This window comes from Protopterus annectens, chromosome 6.part0, assembly GCF_019279795.1.
Source record: "Protopterus annectens isolate FY-2018-M chromosome 6.part0, PAN1.0, whole genome shotgun sequence".
Lineage (NCBI taxonomy): Eukaryota > Metazoa > Chordata > Ceratodontiformes > Protopteridae > Protopterus > Protopterus annectens.
Window position 1 is genome coordinate 1,174,109,495 of NC_056737.1, and position 24,561 is coordinate 1,174,134,055.

Consider the following 24,561-nt stretch of genomic DNA (forward strand, 5'->3'; position numbering starts at 1 on the left):
CCAAATGTAATGACTGTAACAATGACTACACTTGAACATCTACATTTATGGTAGGTGTACACAACTGTACTTTATGTATACTGCGACAGTGAGTACACATGAACATCTACATTTATGGTAGGTGTACACAACTGTACTTTATGTATACTGTGACAGTGAGTACACTTGAATATCTACATTTATGGTAAGTGTACACAACTGTACTTTCTGTATACTGCAACAGTGAGTACACTCAAACATCTACATTTATGGTAGGTGTACCCAACTGTACTTTATGTATACTGCGACAGTGAGTACACACAAACATCTACATTTATGGTAGGTGTACACAACTGTACTTTATGTATACTGCGACAGTGAGTACACTCGAATATCTACATTTATGGTAAGTGTACACAACTGTACTATTTGTATACTGTGACAGTGAGTACACTCAAACATCTACATTTATGGTAGGTATACACAACTGTACTTTATGTATACTGCGACAGTGAGTACACTCAAACATCTACATTTATGGTAGGTGTACACAACTGTATTTTATGTATACTGTGACAATGAGTACACTCGAACATCTACATTTATGGTAGTTGTACATAACTGTACTTTTTGTATACTGCAACAGTGAGTACACTTGAACATCTACATTTATGGTAGGTGTACACAATGTACTTTATGTATACTGCGACAGTGAGTACACTCAAACATCTACATTTATGGTAGGTGTACACAACTGTACTTTATGTATACTGCGACAGTGAGTACACTCGAACATCTACATTTATGGTAGGTGTACACAACTGTACTTTATGTGTACTGTGACAGTGAGTACACTAGAACATCTACATTTATGGTAGGTGTACACAGCTGTACTTTATGTATACTGCGACAGTGAGTACACTCAAACATCTACATTTATGGTACGTGTACACAACTGTACTTTATGTATACTGTGACAGTGAGTACACTAGAACATCTACATTTATGGTAGGTGTACACAACTGTACTTTTTCTTCACCTTGCCATATCAACAAAACATTTTTTTTTATTTAGAATCCTACACCCCACAACCAGTTTTCACCAGTACCTGAATAGTTTACTAGCATCCCCCAGCTATGTACTTTATTTTGTCACATAGCTAACCACCAACTCAATACTTCTAATATAAACTTCATCTTCATGTGTAGAACTGATATATTAACTATCTGACAGACCCGCTAATATATCTCTTCAGATGCTGAATGTTCAACATCTGCTAATACATAAGTATCTTTTATGCTGCAATAGTTACCTCTGCTTTCATATGAATGTAATCTAATTAGCAAATGTATGTGTAATTGTTAATGTATATTATTCATGTATGTCACTGAATGTCTGTTTAAAAATGTTTTAATATGTTGGAGGTTTTCTCCCCGGGCTTCCGCTGAAAAAGGGTTTTTGACTTAATCCAGTCAGACAAACCCGGAAACCAAAAATAAAATATATAAAGATTGAAGCCAGAAACATCTACAGATATGTCATCAGTCAGAAATTATACCAATGCTAATTCATGGATGTGATGACTTGAGTAAATTCAACACCTCCTTCACCATGATGACCCCACTGCTAACGTGAAATCCTTTACTACCAAATTTTATGGACATGTAATAGCTGCATAAATGCATCTGTCCCTCACTGAACTAAATACAATGACAAATTCAGAAATAACCCCTCATTATAGAACTCAGATATAAGCAAACTCTACAACAAAATAAAAACCTCACTGCACGTAAAAATAAACGTAACTCTTAAGATGCAAAAAAAGGCTCTTTCTAAGCTTAGCAAGGAACTTTGGACCCTGATGAAATCAACAAATCAAGTGCGAGCGTAAAACAGCTACCCAGGCAAAACGCTACCACTAATACTTCTTTTACAATGTCAGAAACCTTAGAAACAATACTCAGCATTGTGGAAAGCTAATAGTAAAATAATATCACATACTCAGACCCAGAGGACATAGCCCATTTAATAGCTGTTACTACACCCCATATCCCCTCCTACTTTCTCAGATCTCCTACCTGCATCTACATCTCTCCCTCAAGTCTTCCATGAATGAGCCTTCAAGATGACTATCAAAGGCCCAGAGCACTGCTTCTGTGGAGCTGGATAACACACACAGGTACTTTGTATCCAAACTGAAACAGGACCTGTCAGACTCCCTTTGGAGGCTATTCAGTGTCACTTTTCAAACAGGGTTTAAGTTGAACTGTCATCCCCTTGCACAAAGGTGGGACATCAGTGGACCCAGGAAATTATAGACATAGGTAATCAACAGACTCTTACCCACGCCAATTTGGATTTGTCAGGGGCAGATCTTGTCTATTTACCCTGTTGACTTCTAGAAGGGTCACTGAAGCAACGGTTAAAGGCAAACCAGTAATCACCGCATATCTAGACCTCATAAAGGCATTCAACACCATCCAACACTTGGGTGTTATAGATAAACTGTTTCAGTGAGATGCTAATCCCTATTTAATTCATTGAGTAGCAAACTGGCACATAAACAGAACCAAGGAAATTAGGGTTGGCTGCTTTATCGTCTTAAAAGACCTTTAACTAGTATTGTGCCTCAGGGTCCAGTCCTTGGATCCCTCCTCTTTGACACTTACTTTTTGGAGGTCAATGCTAATGCTAAGAGTTTATGGCTGACCATGTCTGCAGAAAACACAGGAAATCTTACACAGTATGTTAATGGCAAGCATGAAGCATTATATACTACCTTAAAGTATTTTTAAGTGTATAATTATGAGCATAGGTAAAAAAAATTCTCTGTATTTATTTTTCACAAAATCCTTTGGTTAATGTTTCGTTGCTCTTAGGTATTTGTGGAGCTGAATGAGTTGATGATGAACAAAAACCAGGAAATGCAATGGAGAGAGACGGCTCGCTGGATTAAATTTGAAGAGGATGTGGAGAAGGAGACAGATAGGTGGGGAAAACCACATGTAGCGTCACTGTCATTCCGCAGTTTGCTAGAACTCAGAAAAACAATTGCTCATGGTAAGTCTAAAAAACTTTTGACCTGCTCTATTATCAGTTATGTATTCTCACATAAAAGTGACAAGATCCCCTGGTTGTTTTATGTACTACAGCATGTCAGCCTTCTACCTGCAACTGGGGCTTTCCAATCTGGTTCCAGCCCTAGCATTAACATTTGCTTATCCAGTATATGTCCTCCTTTGGAAACAAAAATCAACATTCATCTAGTTTCAGTAGTAACCCTCAACTTTGTATCAGACCAAGAGTTGTAAGCCATTAGAGCGGTTAAAACTGTGTGCATGATTGTTTACCAATATAAAGATGGAGTCTTGCTTACCATTAATGTCAGGGTTAGAGAAAGCAGCAAGTTTGGCTTTAGTGCCTTGTTCACTGTCTGTGTGAAGAAGGCTTTGATATCTGATGGACTTCAAGTTACCATGTTTGTAAAAAAAAAAGGCTATTAGATTTTAATGTTCAGCATATTCTGATCCATTCTTCTGTTATGATTTCCTGGCCGTTCAGCTAACTGCATATATCTGCGTTTCTTTTTAAAGATATTCCAAGTGGATTTTTATTTCGGTTAGACTACCATTATGTCAGTTGCTTGCCATTTCTAAATCAACTTCCCAGCATAGGTTGGGAGCACCATTTCACATACAATTAACAACATGCCTCCTACATCTTTACTTTTTAATGCTATAAATATCTGGGTTAAACAAAATAGACCATGCTTATTTCCTCTTACTTGTAACAACTTTAAAACACTTTTGTAATCAGTGTTACCTACTGTCACTGGCCTTCAGTTGATTAGTAAATGATTGCCCACTATTTTTTTTTAATTGGACTCACTTATGCAGCATTCATTTAGGCAATTAAGAGAACCTTCTTCTAATAAACAGGCTTGAATTGATAGTACATGAAGAAATGTCCGTTTGTGTGGTTACTGGGTCCTATTTAGTAAACTATCCATATGCAATTCTTTCTGCTTTAAAGACTGAGCTGAGAAGGAGAAAATGACTCCTTCATCTCTCACATAGCAGAGTTACAGACAGGTATATCAGAAAGGTATATACGCCTGCCTCAGTGTCTTTTGGGGCTATCAGTTACCAAACCCATATCATTAGACATATTTTATCTATTTTGAATAATCTGGGCAATGTCGTCTCCAATTTCCTAGGACTTGGGCACTAAATCTTCTGCATTGCCTCATAACTCTTCGTCATGAGTTGCCAGGCATTGTATTAAGTATAGCAATGATGCTACTGATGCCTCTACTGAGTCTGTTCTTCATAGATATTCATGGTTTAGACTTCAGCCCTTACCTGAGGATGTCAAAGCTAAACTTTTGAAGTCCTCCCTGCATAAGCAACATCTTTTTGTCTCTGCTGTTGCAGAACTTTTCAAGACTCTAGAGGAGAAAGGTAAAGTCATGCAAGATTTTAAGCAGATTGTGCTTTCTCCTTTTCCTCTGTTCCAGAGAAACAACCCTACTAAGGCTTGTCCCTTTCTTTGCAAGGGAAAAAATGCAAAAGGGTAAAAACAATAACGGGAGATTTCAGGACCAGTCTCATCTGGATGCTAAGGATGCTTAATCATTTCCTGACAAACCAGCCTCTTTATGACTAACAGTCTTTATTTCCCCTCTCTCCACCTCACCAACCCCAGGTTCTTCTGTTTCCAAGGTTCGCTGAAATGAATTTCGATGTTTAGAGTTCAATTAATATATATTCAACAAAGACATATTTCAATGAACTGATACAGACCCCTTTTCTGATAGTATGGATTGCCATCTTTTGAAGGATAGAGATAGCTTTTGAGACAGGGTTAGGAATCACTCACCCACTGGCACTATGGAACATACACCTCACTAAATCAAACCCACCCAACTGGGGGGCTTCACTCCCCACACCCCCCAATGTGGGGGCTACTCCCTCACACACCCCCTAACTATATATACCACCTCTGAAATTGCACTACGGTGGGGAAAATGGAAAAGTTGTCGTGTGTCCAAGTGCTTCCTAACCCTGGGAAAACTTCCAAGGTTCGTTGATTAAGCGATATAGACCATAGACAAATGAGTTCTGTCCATCATTCAAAACAGTTACTAAATGTCAACTTGGATTGCTCCTCCACACCTTTTAGATTTCCTCCAACCTCCTCAAAGCCAGATTCACCCTCTTCTTTAAGACCTTTTGACTCAGAGAACAGTAAAATATTTGCTTCCTCACTTAGTAAGAAGATGACTTTATTGAACAATGTTTTCTGTTCCTAGAAAGTAGGACAATTGGAGACCTATTTTGGATCTTTCCTCTTTCAACGCCTTTCTCAGAATTCCACGTTTCAAGATGTTGATGCTGTAATCCTTATTTCCAATTATCCATCTGAAAGCCATTTTTGGTGGCACTGGATTTAAAGGACACTTACCTTCATAGTCCTATTCATCTGTTATGCAGGCGATCGTTAAGGTTCTGTATCTCTTCATAACATTTTAATTTTTTTACTTTACCTTTTGGTCTTTCAGCTGTCCCAAGGATATTCGCAAAGTTCTTTGCACTTTTCATTGTCTTTTATAGACTTTGAGGAATGTAAATCTTTCCTTATCTGGATGATCTCCTGATTCAGGCTCCTTTCCAAAAAATTCTATCTAGGGACTTGGATTTTGTCATGAATCTTTTGAACAGTCTGGATTTCACCCTGGACCTTGAAAAGTCTTGCTTAAGGCCATCCCTGGATCTGATTTTTCAAGGGTGCAGACTTGATACTCTTGTCAGTGTCAACTTTCCTTTATGCAGACAAAGTCCTTTCCCTCTCACATTGCTTTCGAAACCTTCTTCCATTGAATGTGACCTCAGCATGAGAGATTTTCAGTGTCTTGGGGTACACGGTGTCAAACCTTTCCATGGTACCTTCCGCCACACTCCACATGATGAAAATACAGCGGCATCTCAAGTCAGTTTGGACTCCGCACAGCCATCCAGTAACTTTCCTAAGTTCTCTCTTGCCCTTCATCAAGAAGGGATTTCTTTAGTGGTTCATTCAGTTTTGACTCCACCCAGGAGTACCCTGTCTGAGTCCTTCCCCTTTCCAGGAGCTATTCATGGATGCTTCAGATCTGGTGTGGGGATCTTTCTTCAAGAAGATCAGGGTGTAGGGAGTTTGTCACCCTAAGGCAGAGAACGGGCCACGTAAACATAAAGAAAATGAAGGTCTCTTATTCTAGCTCCTTAATCCCTGCATTACCTCTGGGCTCAAGCTCCTTTTGAGATTTACACAGACAACACCACAGTAATGTGCTACATAAGCATGTAAGGAAATGCCAAGTCTTGCCACCTTCGCAGGCTAGACTTGAATGCATGGGACATAGCAGTTCAACACATTTTCATTCAAGCTATGTATATCCCATCAGAATTGAACTCTGGGGCATATTTTTGAGAAGAAATAGACCAGACCGTCATGAGTGCATAGTGAACAGAGATGTTGTTCTGGACATTGTCCATAAGTGATGTACTCCCCAGGTGAATCTTTCTGACTCAATACTCAACAGACAGAAGAGGCTGTTCACCTTCAGTGTGCCATGCCTTCAGCATGAAGGCTGGATGCCATGTCTGTTTCTTGGGAAGGGAACATTCGTTTGTGCTTGTCCTTCACTTCCCCAGATTCCACAAATCCTTCTCCAAATCAAGAAGGACAAGCCAGGAATCTTACTGGTGATTCCCTTTTGTCAAAGACAGCAGTTGGCCCACCTTTAGCCTGTGAAATCATCTCAAGTTACCTCAGAACCTTTACTGAGAATTAGCTTAAGGATCTACAGGAGGCTAGAAAAGCAAATACATTTTATGTTTTGAAATAGACTGGTGCCACAAAAACAACCAAGACCTTTCTCAGCTAAACATCCTGCTATTCTTACTTACTTGTGTGAGCTGCTCAAAGCTGGACTGGCATTTTCGTCTACCTAAGTACATTTCATAGGATCTTAGGAGGTTACCAGGCTGTTGACCCCAAAGCCTTTTTCAGCATAGCTGTTCACCCCAAAGCCTTTTTCAGCATAGCTGTTCATGTACAAATTTTCCCATTTATCAAGGCACATGGGCCAAAATGGTTTTGGTATATGCCTGTGACGTAGGGCATCTACAAACTGCCACTGTCCATATGGGCACAGGAGGCAAGCCAGGGGTTAATTAGTGATTTCCCATCAACTGTACCAAACTGCATTTGAATAAGCTTACGTAAGAGCTCTGTTTCACATGAATGGAAAGTCTGTTACAGAGAAGTGTTAACATCTAAAACACATACCTGTCTCTCCTACGTGTTTTGTTTAAGTCACAAACAAGATTTAGATCCTTAGATTGGGTAATTCTAGTGCTGTTTGTTTTATAAATGTGTAGCAGATTCATTGGGGCTGAATCAGAGACTGCATTATAGGTTAGGCATAGATCACCCCTCAGTAGTCTGTAAGATATTGAGTGTAGGGACAGGGTTTTGAGACTTATTCATTTAGGGAGAAACGTCTATGGCTGCTCCAGTTGTTGCAAATAACTGGTCAGGTACATGCTGAAGGGCACATTGTACTCAATTATTGGTCAAATGATGACTGAATATAGTGGGACTATTCTCTCCTTAGATCTGGGTTCAATGCCCTTACTTGTCAGTTGTGCCTTGTGGAAGGATTCTCTCGCTACCATGGACACATGATGATCAAAGTTCAGGTCATTGTAAACCTGAGTTCCCAAGCCCTTTACTAGTGAGTCTACTCGTGGGACAGTGCTGTAAATGCTGTAATTTGCATGGGTGGTTGTTGTCCCAAAATGTATAATTATGTATTTGTTTTCATTGATTTTTAGGCCATGGCTCTGGCACCAGTTATATGTCTGTGAGAGAACCTCATGGAGGATATTTACATCTTTGGGGATTCAATGATTGCACATAACTTTCAGTCATCAACAAATCTGGTCAGCCAAAGGCTTTCTATTTGCTTTGACTTCAGAGAAGTATATTAAAAACAAGAGAGGTTCCAGTACCAAGCTTTGCAGGGTGCCACTAGTAACAGGCCTCTTGGTAAATGTGGATTCCCCTACCTTAAATTCATATGTCCTATCTATGAACTATTTGGCTATCCATTGGGTTACAGAGGGATTTATGCCTAAACTTGTGAGTTTGTCTATAATGCCCAAGGGAGGTATTGTGTCAAATGCCTTTGCCAGGCCAGGGTGAGCAGTATACACCATTTTGCCTTGTCCATGGCTCTAGTGACCTTTTCAAAGAAATCCACCAAGTTTAATATTACCTACCCTTGATGAAACCAACCTCAGATGATTTCAGTGCTTAAAGTTCTCCTATGTATTTGTTTATTAGGTCCATGATACTTCTTTCCATGACCCTGCATATAAGACTAGTCAAATATATGGGTCTGTAGCTTCCTGTCTCTGTTGATGGTCCAATTTTGGGTAGCAGGTTGAAGTCCTCCATTCTCTAGGAACAAAGCCTGCCTGGAAGCTGTAATGTGAAACATGATCTGTCAGACCCACTAGAATCTCCATTCTAGTGGGTCTGACAGGTCATGTTTCACATTATTTAGGATGCATCCTGGGATATTATCAGGATCCATTGATGCAATGTTTTTAGCACTGGAGAGTGCAGTGAGGACTTGTTATTTGTAATAGTTGTGGAGAAATAGTGGAGATTATTTCCTGGGGGGATCTGGGGCTGACATGGGGGTAAATTGGAGCTAAATTTATCAGCCAGCAAATTTGCTATGTTCCCTGGTTTGGTATAGGATGTTTCATATACTGTTAGTTGACTACACTGTTGAGTGTTCCTTTTAAGGTTGCATATGTAACTGAAAAATGCCTTATGGTTATTTTTAGCCTGGGAGGATATTTTTGCCTCGAAGGTGGTTTTGGTGGACTTGATCAGTCCCCTGAGTAGCTTGTTGAGACTGATGAGGAGCTTTTTTTTCTCTTTTGGGCATAGCCCTTCCTATTTTCATGTAGAGTTTTCTTTTCTTTTACTGTACAACCTGTTCATATTGCGGGTCCACCAAGGGGACTTGTTTTTGGAGTTTGTCCTTAATTTATTACTTTGGTACTGCTGTTTCTAGGGAGCTATTTCCATGCTTGTAAAAGGTTTCTGTAAACACTTCCACATAGGCCACTGTGTTCTCTGAGTCAGGTGGGGGCATGGAATTTAGCTATGCCATCACTTTATAGGCAGTAGTCAGCCTTGGAAACATTCTTAAAGGTTCTGAGGTTTGATGGGAGTTCAGTCTTAATATTTATTTCAAGTGGTCTGATCTGTCAGTGAGAACATTACACAAGGGGATGCAATGTTCCCTTATGTTTGTGAGTACCATTTGTCAGACATTTCTACCTGTCTGCCTGTGGATTCACCACTTTCTTCTTCCTTTGAGGTCAAACATTTTTTGAAAGGCATCCTGCGTTAGACCACCAAGGAGAGCCTTTCCTCTTTCTTGGGATTTGAACGATGTTCTGGAAAAACTTTCTTTTGATCTTTGCTGCATCTTCGTTGATAAGATTCTGTACTTGGAAAACTGTGTTGTCTGTGGCTTTGACTTCTTCTAAAAGGATATCAGAGCTGCATGCATTAATGGTCATTCCACCTTTTCTCATTTTCCACGAACATATGGTGACTCTTAGCACTAACCCCTTATTTATGCCTAAGATGGTCAGTGAGATGTCTTTGAATCAGACCATCAACTTGCTGTTCTTTTTCTGTCTCCTCAAAATAATAGAGAGAGAGAATTTTGCATTCAGTGGATGTACATGGACAGCTTAGATTTTATTTGGATTGAACCAAAAGTATCAAAAAACTGACTAGCTTTTCTTATCTTTCCAGGAGAAAAAGCAATGTTTAACAGTCAGATGACAGGCTGTCAGTCCCACAGAGGCCTACACATATCACTGCTGATGTTTAACAGTCAGATGACAGGCTGTCAGTCCCACAGAGGCCTACACATATCACTGCTGATGTTTAACAGTCAGATGACAGGCTGTCAGTCCCACAGAGGCCTACACATATCACTGCTGATGTTTAACAGTCAGATGACAGGCTGTCAGTCCCACAGAGGCCTACACATATCACTGCCGATGTTTAGCAGTCACATCACAAGCTGTCGGTCCCACAGAGGCCTTCACATATCACTGTCAATGTTTAGTAGCCACATCATGTCAGCCAGTCCCACAGAGGCCTACACATATCACTGCCACTGTTTAGTAGTCACATCATGTCAGCCAGTCCCACAGAGGCCTACACATATCACTGCTGATGTTCAACAGTCAGATCACAGGCTATCGGTCCCACAGAGGCCTACACATATCACTGCCGATGTTTAGCAGTACAGGTGCAACAAGGTGACATCTACAAGCTGACATGATTTGTTAGGCATGACAGTGAAATGTTACGCATGACAGGACCAGAGCTCGGTTATTAAAGACTGTGCCCAAAAAGTTATGAAAAATATGATATATTTACATGTTTGCATTAATAATGCAAAAATATTAATAGGCGGCACAGTGGCCCAGAGTATAGCTTTGCCACTTCGCAGAAAGAGGTTTTCCAATTCTTGGCTGGGAGCCTTCTTTGCAGGGTCTGCATGTCCTCTTTGTGTTTTTTCTGGGTACTCCAGTTACCTCCCACATTCCAACAACATGTATTAGGTGGATTAGACACTCTAAATTGGCCATAGGTGTGTGTGTGTGTGTGTGTGTGTGTGTGTGTGTGTGTGTGTGTGTGTGTGTGTGTGTGTGTGTGTGTGTGTGTGTGGTATGGAAGAACAACCATGGCAGGGCTAGCAGTGTGAACCTTGTCTCTACTTGATTGTCACTGTTGAAGTGGCTACCTGACTCCATATGTGAAAATAGGTAAAAGAGGTTGTAGATGGACGGATTAATAATACAAAAATAAAGAATGATGTTATTTTGTTGGGGTAATGTATTGAAGCAGTGGGTGTTAGTAAAAATGACATGAAAACATAGTGGGTAATGGAAGACATTCTGAGATATAAATCCTGTTTTGATAAAGTAGTTATGACTAATGCCTATTTTTTCATAACTGCATTAATTTCATAAAAGTTGTGTGACCTGAATGTGAATAAATGGTGCCATCTTATACAAAACATTATGGCACAGAATGTTGCCACTGTTACTTGCCATGTAATACAAATGGTTTTGTAAGTTAATACAATTTTGAAATATTGTGAAATGATTCTCTGCAGAATTTGCATAGATCTGGCTATATCTCATAAGAGCATAATCCACACCCACGACCCACATGTATAGTGTTCTCTCTGGTGGCTTAGTGATCCACCCGACCCAATGCTGCACACTTTGCTCATCAGTTTAGGGATGTTTGGAAGTGTAGCAGGCACCCCGATCCCCCACTTTGTAGCCAGTAACACTTGTCCACAAATACATACATACACACACACACACACACACACACACACACACACACACACACACACACACACACACACACACATGCACTTATGCAGCCTTATTCATATCCCTACAGACTGATACACATACGCACATATACACATGAGCGCACACTCACACACACATGCACTAAACTCTGCCAACAGAACCTGTTTTGCTGTATCTTGATCAGACAGTGCAACTCTTAATGATGCACTTTAACATTATCAAATTTTCCCCGTCCCATTCTAGATGTATTGTGAAAGTCATCACAACACAATTTTAGTTTTTGTTTCCTGGCTGAATTAATGAATGCTGTATTGAAATGTTATTGCGCCTTTAAATAAGCAACATACCTCTGTTAGTGTAATCATCAAAATTAAATGGATATCTGTTTGAATTTATACATAGAAGTGTGCCAAATTATTTTAAATTGTGGTGGCATCTGTTAATACTTACAAAAGTTTTCACATTGTAAATGCTGAATACCAAAAGAACAAACGAATCAAAAGTCTTTCCTTAGTTTGCAGGACTAGTCTAACAATAAAGCAATTTAAATTTAAAACAAAATGCAGAAATACTACAATAATCAGTTTAGTGATTGCATTGTTAGTTAGGTAATGCAAGGCAATAAACCTGTATTTCTAATTACTGTAGAGTTGTGTGATGACTATTAGTTCAGACGTTATGGCTCCACAGCCTTTGTTGTTATTTTGTGATAAGTTTATATGTTTTATTTAATTTGCATGAATCCCTGTTCCAGTTGTACATATATGTGCAACAAATACACAAAAAAGGACATCAAAGAGTGAAGCAGGTGTATAAAACATACCTGTTCCACGTGTTACTAAGTGGGAACTGTTTTGGATCCCTGTTGGGTTTTGTTTCCAATGATTTGTCCCTGAAAACAATAAGTACTAATATCTGGTACTCTTATTGCTTTACTTTTTTGATACAAAAAAATGAATTTTGTTGTACGTTATATATAATATAAATATATATAAATAAATGAAATAACATAAAAAGAAAATTGAAACATTTTAATGAAATCATTTATTGTAATATTATTGTTCTGCCATTTTAATTATCATCTTTCTTTCCTTTTATTGTTCATTATTTGTAATTGTATTTATTATTCCATTTTATTTGTTGACCAGGACAGTCTGACTCAGTGTGGCCCATTCTGGGGGCAGGAATAAGGGATAAAAGCTGCATAAAAATGTTGTAATGCACAGAATGTTCTAGTTATCAGTAAAACAGTGAGAACATATAAATAGCAGTTCTGGATAGTTATTGTGTACTGCACGGACAACAGAATATGCAGGTTAACACAATGGTAACACAGGTATTTTACTGAGAATTTGTGTTATGTACAAGTCAGGAAAAAGACAACATCTGTGAAAGTGCAGAAACATTGCACTGCAGTAGTGGCCTCTTGTCTTGCATGAGTAAAATCTCATTGTTTGAGTTGATAATTGTGCATTACAAGTTCTACTCATTTGCACTTACTTGACTTTGCTTAGTCTGATTTGTTATTCAATGAACAAGGCTAAAGGGATATGGAACTTTTCATTTCATGGGCAGTTTATGAACTGGCTAACACTAAACTCTGCCAACAGGAGCTGTATTGCTGGATCTTGAACAAACAACACTACCTGGGATTGCTCACTTGGTTGTAGAAACAATGATTATCTCTGACCAGATCAAGGCCGAGGACAGAGCAAATGTACTGCGGGCCCTCCTTCTGAAGCACAGGTAGGGAAGTATTTTATAATCTTCATGACAGTTTGGTTTTCAAACCAGGACTTCAGGTCATTAACACAGATATACTATAATTTTGTACAGCTACTATCTTATGATAGTCATAGGTTCACAGATCAGTACTAGGCTAACTGCCCTTGTGGACCACTTTAAGCCTAGTCAATTATCCCATGTGGGAATCAAACCTTGTGCCTTGTGTCTGTGAGAGAAACACCTTATCCCTTATGCCAACCTCCCACCCTAAATGCCACAAAGTATGTTGCATAGAGAAGCAGTTGGCATTTAAATGCATATCTAATTTGTACACTACAAACGTGACTTTCTGTTGTTAGTATGTAAGAAGTTCTGTCTAATTAAAGAAACAGATTTACTGACATTTAAAGGAGGAAGGTCTCCATCTCACAATGTGTTAATAGTCTGTTTTTCATATGATTCAGATATATGGGAATGTGCAAAACCCAGACAAACTTTGTATGAACATGTTGTTTGCAATAAGTGTGTTAAACAAGTTTCAGGGACACTCTTTACACAAGCACAGTGCACAGTAAGTGACTTGTACAGCAGTTTCAGGTACACTCTTTATACAAGCACAGTGCACAATAAGTGACTTGTGCAGCACTCACCAAAGTACCAAGTTGTCAGTCTGTAATTTTGCACACAGTGCAGCTTTTATGCTGAAACAGACAGCCTGAGTTCTTCTAAGGTGTTCAGGTTTTCTTGTTTCAGACTCAGTAACAGGATCATTTCATTTGCTAATGATAACTTGCCTCCAGCTACTGGGGCAAAAAGGCTGCACAAATACTTATCAAAACATTAAATTTAAAACAAGGGAAATTATTGATAATATGAGACATGACTGTTTTTTTAAGTAACTTTAACTTATAAGCTTTTAAATGTCAATGTTTTCATAGGTTCATTGGATAATGCTAGGCTATTGGTCTACAAGGATCTTAAGAAGCCTTACATCGCCGTGGTAGTCATTTGGCCCTTATACTTGTTGCCCTTTTTCATAAGGGACATGGGTGCTAAAACAGGGATGAATTTATAGTTTTCCATATAGTTGTCCAAATTATGTTTGAATATCATAAGACAAGCATTTCATTTAACATGGAGTACAATATTGTTCCATTGAAGAGATATTATAGGTTCATAGGTGCTTACTAAGCTAATGACTGCAATGGCCTTTTTAAGCCTAACCATGCATCCTAAATCTCTGACAAGTTCTGGTACCCTTCATAAGTGTAAGCAGAGGCTTGGGACATGAAACATTTACAAGCTATGGCCTGGGAGATGAAACATTGACAGGCTGCCTGTGTCCATTAGAGACATATGTGCCATATTCTCTTGTGATGCATACATATCCCTCCAAAATGTTCTATTTATGTTGCAAATGAAATTGAGATTCCGTGATAAGGTATTCACACTACAATTAGACTTGTGAATGTGTGATAAGGTGTTCACACAACAATTAGGCTTGTGAATATGTGATAAGGTGTTCACACTACAATTAGATTTGTGAATGTGTGATAAGGTGCTCACACTACAATTAGACTTGTGAATGTGTGATAAGGTGTTCACACTACAATTAGATTTGTGAATGTGTGATAAGGTGTTCACACTACAATTAGATTTGTGAATGTGTGATAAGGTGCTCACACTACAATTAGATTTGTGAATGTGTGATAAGGTGCTCACACTACAATTAGACTTGTGAATGTGTGATAAGGTGTTCACACTACAATTAGATTTGTGAATGTGTGATAAGGTGTTCACACTACAATTAGACTTGTGAATGTGTGATAAGGTGCTCACACTACAATTAGACTTGTGAATGTGTGATAAGGTGTTCACACTACAATTAGATTTGTGAATGTGTGATAAGGTGCTCACACTACAATTAGACTTGTGAATGTGTGATAAGATGTTCACATTACAATTAGACTTGTGAATGTGTGATAAGGTTTTCACACTACAATTAGACTTGTGAATGTGTGATAAGGTGTTCACATTACAATTAGACTTGTGAATGTGTGATAAGGTGTTCACACTACAATCAGATTTGTGAATGTGTGGTCAGATGTTCACACTACAATTAGACTTGTGAATGTGTGATAAGGTGTTCACATTACAATTAGACTTGTGAATGTGTGATAAGGTGTTCACACTACAATTAGACTTGTGAATGTGTGATAAGGTGTTCACATTACAATTAGACTTGTGAATGTGTGGTAAGGTGTTCACACTACAATCAGACTTGTGAATGTGTGGTCAGGTGTTCACACTACAATTAGACTTGTGAATGTGTGATAAGGTGTTCACATTACAATTAGACTTGTGAATGTGTGATAAGGTGTTCACACTACAATTAGACTTGTGAATGTGTGATAAGGTGTTCCACTACAATTAGACTTGTGAATGTGTGATAAGGTGTTCCACTACAATTAGACTTGTGAATGTGTGATAAGGTGTTCCACTACAATTAGACTTGTGAATGTGTGATAAGGTGTTCCCACTACAATTAGACTTGTGAATGTGTGATAAGGTGTTCCACTACAATTAGACTTGTGAATGTGTGATTAGGTGTTCACACTACAATTAGACTTGTGAATGTGTGATAAGGTGTTCACACTACAATCAGACTTGTGAATGTGTGGTCAGGTGTTCACACTACAATTAGACTTGTGAATGTGTGATAAGGTGTTCACATTACAATTAGACTTGTGAATGTGTGATAAGGTGTTCACACTACAATTAGACTTGTGAATGTGTGATAAGGTGTTCACATTACAATTAGACTTGTGAATGTGTGGTAAGGTGTTCACACTACAATCAGACTTGTGAATGTGTGGTCAGGTGTTCACACTACAATTAGACTTGTGAATGTGTGATAAGGTGTTCACATTACAATTAGACTTGTGAATGTGTGATAAGGTGTTCACACTACAATTAGACTTGTGAATGTGTGATAAGGTGTTCCACTACAATTAGACTTGTGAATGTGTGATAAGGTGTTCCCACTACAATTAGACTTGTGAATGTGTGATAAGGTGTTCCACTACAATTAGACTTGTGAATGTGTGATAAGGTGTTCCCACTACAATTAGACTTGTGAATGTGTGATAAGGTGTTCCACTACAATTAGACTTGTGAATGTGTGATTAGGTGTTCACACTACAATTAGACTTGTGAATGTGTGATAAGGTGTTCACACTACAATCAGACTTGTGAATGTGTGGTCAGGTGTTCACACTACAATCAGACTTGTGAATGTGTGGTCAGGTGTTCACACTACAATTAGACTTGTGAATGTGTGATAAGGTGTTCACACTACAATCAGACTTGTGAATGTGTGGTCAGGTGTTCACACTACAATTAGACTTGTGAATGTGTGATAAAGTGTTCCACTACAATTAGACTTGTGAATGTGTGATTAGCTGTTCCCACTACAATTAGACTTGTGAATGTATGATAAGGTGTTCACATTACAATTAGACTGGTGAATGTGTAATAGGTCTGACAGAATAGGCTCTGTCAAGGCTCTATATGTGAGGCAGGGAGCTTCTCTTAGCAACTTGTAGGATGCCAAGAAGAGTGACCAAGGTTTTGAGACAGTCTTCATAGTTTTTATGATTTAGACCCCTGAATGTTTAGTGAGAAAGCATTCATTTATTTCTTAATTTATTTACAACTGGACTAGAAGTCCATACGTAGACGATGGTGCATTAAATATGCAAGAAAATTGTTGATATTGTTCTCCTTCCTCTTTTGTAGAGCATTGTATTTCGCAGTATAAACGAATGTAGCTGACTCAGAACTTAACAAGGCAGCTTGACTAGTTTAAATTATTTCCATGTACCATTTTGGATTTTCTTGTCCATTTAAATTTCCCAAATCTCTCCAGCAAATTAAATCTAAAATATAAACAAAACCAGCATATCTGGAAACATTAAAGCAGTTTGAACCTTGAAGTTGAAGCTGATATAAAAGAATTATGCTTTCACTACTGAAATATTGTGGGGCATATTAAATAAATATTTGTGTTAGTAATGTCAGATGATCATAGACAAAGTACAAACATGTCAGAGTAAGATCTTAAAATTAATCATTTACAAAACTAGCTATAACCATAATGAATAAAATTCAATGTATCATTAATCAACATGCAGACAAACTGTTGCTCATTACCTTGATTTGATTCCTTAATGTCAGAACTCAGTACCACTGGAAAAAGAAAAAAACGACACCACAGCAAAAAAGAGAATGAATGTTTCTTTTTGTATTGTTCAAGGAAAAGAAAAGCTAACAAAACCTTCAGCCATCATTTTTCTGAACAGTAGTAGTGTTGGGACACAGCAGCAGATTTAAGGTTAGTGTTAACACACGTGAGTAAGGATAGATGGCTGGGTTTCATTAACAGAATCTATTAGAATCTGTAATAAGTTGTAACATGGAAAACCTTGCATACTGTGTTTTAACACAAACATGGTATCCTTGTGGACAAGTCATTCATTCATGCCAAATTACTTTTGTTATTCTTTTAGCCATTATAAACATGAACACTTTAAAGTCATGGTTTAAGATTGAAATGGGCCTGTATGAAGCTGGGTCTGATGGATCTTTACCCTCTTTGGATATTACCGTTACCACTGCTTTCTCCAGGATATTGGTACGTCTCCACCTCTTAAAATACTGTTAAACAAAACCTTCCAGATCTTTATCAGTTTTCCCCTCCTATTTTTCTGACTTCCAAAGGAATGCCATCTATTCCTGGGACTTTCCTGTGGATTGGTTATATGTCACCATTTGTATCTCATCTCCTCCTATCCAAACTGTTAGTAATTGATTCTCATCTGCCTCTAACTTTCGCATATTTAATTTTTCCATAAACATTTCCATTTGTACATTTTCTCGATTTCCGTATTTCTCTGCTTTATACAGACTTTCATAAAATGTCTAAAATACTTCTAGTACCTCTACAGGATCTCTTGATGTTCATCGTGTTACCCTGCTGCAGTCATCACACTTGGGTTATCCTGCCATCAGGCGGTCCCGCAGTCGGCCCGAATTCCAAAGTCTTGGTCCGGCGTCGGTTGCTGTCGCTTCTTCCCTGACGTCAGTGTGCCAGGGGTATATAAGTGGCATCTGATGCCATTTTCTTCAGTCTTTCTTGCCGCATGGTGCCCGAAGCAGAAGCAGTTCGCAAGTGCCGGTCGGCCAACACCTGAGATTTTCGTTTTGAATTTCAGTCCGAAGTCTTCAATAAAGCTAAGTACCCCATTGGGGAACATTTTCTTGCCTCAGTCCGATGTCAAAAAAAGTTAACAATTGCATTTCTTGTGGGAAGCAAATACCTCATAAGGACTTCCACTCCTTTTGTATTCCTTGCCTAGGCCCAGAGCACGACGTCACAGGTTGTCGGTTTTGCGCTAGGTTTAATAAACGAACTATCAAACGCCGTTTTGACTTCACACAGCATTACTTTGGTAGGAAGTTTAATTATATCATGCCATCGGAGCAGCCGACAAGAGCCATTCATAAAAAATGCAAGGATAAGGACAGGCAGCCTAGGAATAAGTCAGACCCTGAGGCCTCAGTTGGGCCTGTCGCCGGTTCTCCGGTTTTCAGTGAGGCACCTACGCAGCCCCTGACGACCGCAGAACTGGAACCCCAGACAGCTGCAGATTCCCAAGCGGAGTCTACTAGTCTGATGCAGCCATCTACTGACACCAGAGCAGAACTAGACACCGGTGCAGTGGAAACACCTTCGGTTGCAGAAGGTGTCTTCAGACCGACTACACTCACCATTAAATCTTATGCTAAGCTTAAAACTCCTTTAAAACCTAAGAAAACTGTACATCAGTCTACAGTTCAAGGCCCCATGCCTAAAAAACAGATGCTTAAGATGGCTGAAGATTTGATTACCCTTATCAGGGGTCCCCATCCCCCTCCTGATAAAAGACCTTAGCATCTCCCCCTGAAGACTACTCTTTTGGGGAAACTTTACATACTATGAGGGAACATTTCTACTGGGAAGGCCAGGATTACTCAGATTCTAAGAAAAGGCTCCGAGAGTTCCTTTTACTACCCCAGCACAGACCTCTTGCTATCCCTCCTGTTTTAGATATTGTGGATGATGTTTATTTGGAGTCTAGTTTAAATCCAGACTCTCTACCTCCTGCTCCAGCCAAACCAGACAGATACTACAGAGTACCTGACTCACACAAATTCCTTTATAAAAGCCCTGTAGGTGACCCAGAAACAATTTCCCATGGTCCTAAGGGAGCAAAAACTTCTATGGCTAAAAATTCTGTGCCCTCTGAAAGGGATTTCAGAGCCCTAGATAGATGGGGAAAGAAAATATACACCTTAGCAACTCTGGGTATGAGAGCATTAAATTGCCAGTTTCACATGTTGAAATATCAACAATTCCTAATGTCTCAGTTAAAACAAAAAATGAGCACACTTTCTGAACAGCCTGAATTCAAGGAAATGCAGGATCTGTTGCATGCAGCTGAACAGGTGGGCAAACATACTTTACAATGCGGATTTGATTCATTGGAAGCTTCCTGTAGAACAGCTGTTACTGGCTCTGTCATACGTAGACATGCTTGGTTAAAAGAGCAAACCCTCTCTGACCATGTTAAAGCAAAATTATTGGATGCACCTTTACAGCAGGATATATTATTTGGTGTCAAAGCAGAAGAAGTTTTAAAGAAAATGGAGGATAAGGCAAAGTCTATGTAAACGGTCAAGGATTTTTTGCAGGTACAACCCCCTCACTTCAGCAGAAATTGGCCAACAAAAAACTGGTCCTTTCCAGCTTCAGACAGATCACAGAGGGGCAAATACAGATGCCCAAGGGGCAGAGGTCAGTCACAGGACCCTTACAAACCTCGCCAAGGGTTCAGCTACCCAGAAAGGAGGAGAAGACAGGCCCCAAGCTAGCAGAAGACAAACACAATGACTCTATCCTCAAACTACCAAGCAAATCTCTCCTGGCAACTCCCTTGGGAGGAAAACTAGCATTTTTTGCAGACAACTGGCACATTATCACAAAAGACAAATGGGTTCTAAACATTGTCTCTCAAGGATACAGATTCCACTTTCATACCTTACCAAGGATCAAAGGAATGCCAAACCTGCCACCAAATCAATGGGCAGAGGCGCAAAAACAAATTACAGCTCTCATGAACATGAGAGCCATTCAACAGGTACCTACAAGGAGCAAGGACAAGGATTTTACTCAAGACTCTTCCTAGTCCCAAGAAAGGACAAAGCTTGGAGACCCATTCTGGATCTTTCAATTCTGAACACCTATCTGCAAGTACCAAAATTCAAGATGCTAACACTACAGCAGCTTCTTCCCATGCTGGGCAAGAATGCTTGGCTAGTCACTTTGGACCTCAAGAAAGCATACCTGCATGTCCCTATCAGACAAAATTGCAGAAGATACCTCCGCTTCATTGCAGGTTCAATGCATTATCAATTCTCTGCACTCCCCTTTGGCTTATCTACTGCACCCAGGATCATTACAAAATGCCTGGCACCAGTAATTGCATACTGCAGACAAGGAGGAATTCAAATATACCCATACCTGGATGACTGCCTTATTCAAGCAGAAAGCAAGGACATTCTTTTAAAGCATCTGGAATTTGTCAAACACCTTCTAAGTTGCCTAGGGTACACAGTAAATGAAAAGAAATCAAAACTAGTGCCCTCACAGAACATAATATTCCTGGGTGCCAGCTTGAATACAATGGCCCAGATGGCTTATCTCACGCCAGACAAGCAACGACAGCTGTTTCAATATTTCAAAATAATGGCAACAAAGACCCAACTCCCTGCAAGAAAAATTCTGCAGGCCTTGGGATTCATGGCATCTTGCATACTACTAATACCATTTGCAAAACTGCATATGAGGAAATTACAATGGTACCTGAAAAGTGTATGGACTCAGCACAGCCACAGCTTGGAAACAATGATACCACTCATTCCCTGCCTTGAACAGGAGTTTCTATGGTGGGCACAGGCATGTCACCTCAACAAGGGTCAGCCTTTCACCTTACCCACAGCCAGGCAAACTATGACAACAGATGCATCGGACTATGCCTGGGGAGCACACATGGCAAAGCAGTGCATTCAGGGCAAATGGACTACAGATCAGAGGCATCTGCATATCAATCAAAAAGAAATGCTAGCAGTACAGAATGCCCTAACAGCTTTCAAGGACCTTCTACACCCAGGACAACTAATAATAAAGACGGGCAATACCACAGTCATGTGGTACATAAACAAGCAAGGGGGCACACATTCCTACCCTCTATGCAGGCAAGCAATGACCTTGTGGAACACTGCACTATCTTACCAGATTCAGTTACAAGCACAATTCCTGCCAGGAAAGAAAAACACATTGGCAGACGACCTAAGCAGAAACATCATGGATCCACACGAATGGAAACTAGATCCACAAGTATTTGCAATGATAGCTCAAAGTTGTGGACGCCCAGACATAGATCTGTTTGCAAGCCCCCACAACCACCAACTTCAAAAATTTTTCACAAGGAACTTCCATCCACTAGCTTGGAAAGTGGATGCCCTCTCATTCAGTTGGAAAACATTAACAGTGTATGCCTTCCCTCCACTGCCTCTTCTAGCAAAAGTACTGCTGAAAGTCAGATTAGAGAGGCCACAAATGATACTCATTGCACCAGACTGGCCACCCCAGCATTGGTATCCAATTTTAAGGAACATGGCCCACGGCCCACCATGGATTTTGCCACAAATTCCTCACCTGCTCACCCAGCAAGACAATCAGATTCTACACAGCCAGCTCAAGACTTTAAACCTGGCTGCATGGCAAATTACCTAAACAACCAGTCAACACCTTTATCCAAAGTGGTTATGGATGTCATTCTGGAGGTCAGTAGGCCCAGCACCAGGAACACATATTCAGACAAATGGAAAAGATTTTGTGTCTGGAGCCAGGCTAAAGGCCTAAATCCCCTTGATCCAAACATCCCTCAAATTCTACAATATTTAACTGAGATGTTACACAAAGGACTTTCCTTTTCATCTATTAAGATCCATGCCTCAGCAATTTCAGCTCATTACAGCATGGATCCTCCTTTATTCACACATCCACTCTTAAGACAGTACCTCAGAGGGGCTAAGAACTTAAGACCACCAAGGAGAGCTCCAACACCTACTTGGAATCTCAACTTTGTTCTGGAAGAGCTTACATTGCTGTCCTTTGAACCAGCTTTTTCAGCTGATTTAAAGTTTCTTTCATGGAAAACTGCCCTACTACTAGCAATAACCTCAGCTAGAAGGGTCTCAGAGCTACAGGCACTAATGGCAGTGGAACCTTTCCTCATTTTTCATCAAGACAGAGTCTCTCTAGGAACGAATCCTTCCTTTATGCCAAAGGTGGTATCCAGTGTGGCCCTAAACCAAACCATTCACTTGCCCACCTTCTTCCAAATCCCCAGAACAAAGGAGAAAGACTCCTGCACTCTTTGGACATTCACAGGCAATTACGTTACTAACTGGATAAAACTAAGGCTTTCAGAAAAACTGACCAGCTCTTTGTAGCCTATGCTGCAGGATCACAAGGAAAAGCTATCTCAAAACAGACCATTTCTAAATGGATAGGACATTGCATACGTTTCTGCTACACGCATCATGGGAAACCGGTACCTGCTAACATTAGGTCCCACTCCACCAGGGCTACAGCTACATCAACAGCCTTTCTCAGGGGAGTGCCAACCAAGGATATTCTAGAAGCTGCTACTTGGAGTTTAGTGCACACCTTCACCAAGCACTATCACTTACCTCTATACTCTAAGACTAGAGCTGGTTTTGCCACTGCAGTTCTGCAGGGCTTACTAGCTTCTTCTAACCCTGTTTGACTCCACCTCCCATCCTTAGCTTTGGGATTCAACCCAAGCGTGATGACTGCAGCAGGGTAACACGATGAACATAGTACAGTTTTGTACCTACCATAAATGTAGATGTTCGAGTGTTCACCCTGCTGCAGTCCAAGTTACCCTCCCTCCATCCCCTCTGAACTAGCTGAACTTATCTCTACCATTCTATCCTTTACTACCTCTGTGGTGTATTTGCTTGTGCCTAAGGGTCTTGTTTTATTTTTATATAGCTATATGTATATATATATATATATATATGTATATATATATATATATATATATATATATATATATATATATATGTATATATATCTATCTATATATATATATGGGTCTACTTTGTTTCACCTAACTTCCAATTCACTGACTCCCATTTGACTGAGACCAAATGACTGAAATTTTATTTGACTGACACTTCATTTCACTGACAGTTCATTTGACTGACAAGTATTATTAGCAAGAAAATGGAATATGTCCCCTTCCCCACTGTAGTGCGACCCTGGAGTTAGAATATATAGTTGGGGGGTGTGGGGGGGGCAGCCCCCAACTTACTTTTCTTTTACTAAGCAATATTATATCAAAACTTAACAATATCATATGAAAGGAAGTGGGCTGCCCCACACCCCGTGGGGGCTGTGCCCCACACACCCCCAACTATATATTCTAACTCCAGGGTCACTACAGTGGGGAAGGGGGCATATTCCATTTTCTTGCTAATAATACTTGTCAGTCAAATGAACTGTCAGTGAAATGAAGTGTCAGTGAAATGAAATTTCAGTGAAATGGGGTCAGTGAATTGGAAGTTAGGTGAAACAAAGTAGACCCATATATATATATATATATATATATATATATATATATATATATATATATATATATATATATATATATATTGCCTACCTATTGGGGGCACCTGACATCTGGGGCAAGAAAAACTGAAGAAAATGGCGTTGGATGCCACTTATATACCCCTGGCGCACTGACGTCAGGGAAGAAGTGACAGCAACTGATGCCGGACCAAGACTTTGGAATTCGGGCCGACTGCGGGACCGCCTGATGGCAGGATAACCCAAGTGTGATGACTGCAGCAGGCTGAACACTCGAACATCTACATTTATGGTAGGTACAAAACTGTACTTTATCTTCCTTGTTATGGGCTTCCTAAGCTTGGTGACAGCCCTTTTTCCTTTCTGTTGCCTGAGTGAGTCATTGTGCTAAAAGTTTTTTTTGGTTTTTTTTTTTTGTGCTCTGGAGGTATTTTGAAAAACAGTTGCTTAACAGCAATCTTTCTAAACTCATTCATATATTTGACATAATCCAATATTTTCTGTTTAGCTTTCTGCAATAGGTCTTCTTGTTCTGTGAGAATCCTTCTATTCTGCAATACTTTAACATTTGTCAGTCCCTCTAAATAATTCCTGTTA

At 39.6% G+C, this 24,561-nt stretch overlaps 1 protein-coding gene across 2 annotated transcripts in view; it reads left to right on the plus strand.

Moving 5' to 3' along the window:
- The window catches only part of SLC4A3 (solute carrier family 4 member 3), a 2,820,719-nt gene that overhangs the window by 2,014,431 nt on the left and 781,727 nt on the right, over positions 1–24,561 (plus strand). For both annotated transcript variants that reach the window (XM_044074803.1, XM_044074804.1), the window contains 2 exons: positions 2,859–3,039; positions 13,070–13,205. In XM_044074803.1, the coding sequence (XP_043930738.1) occupies positions 2,859–3,039; positions 13,070–13,205 (317 nt within the window). The remainder of the gene's footprint in view (positions 1–2,858; positions 3,040–13,069; positions 13,206–24,561) is intronic.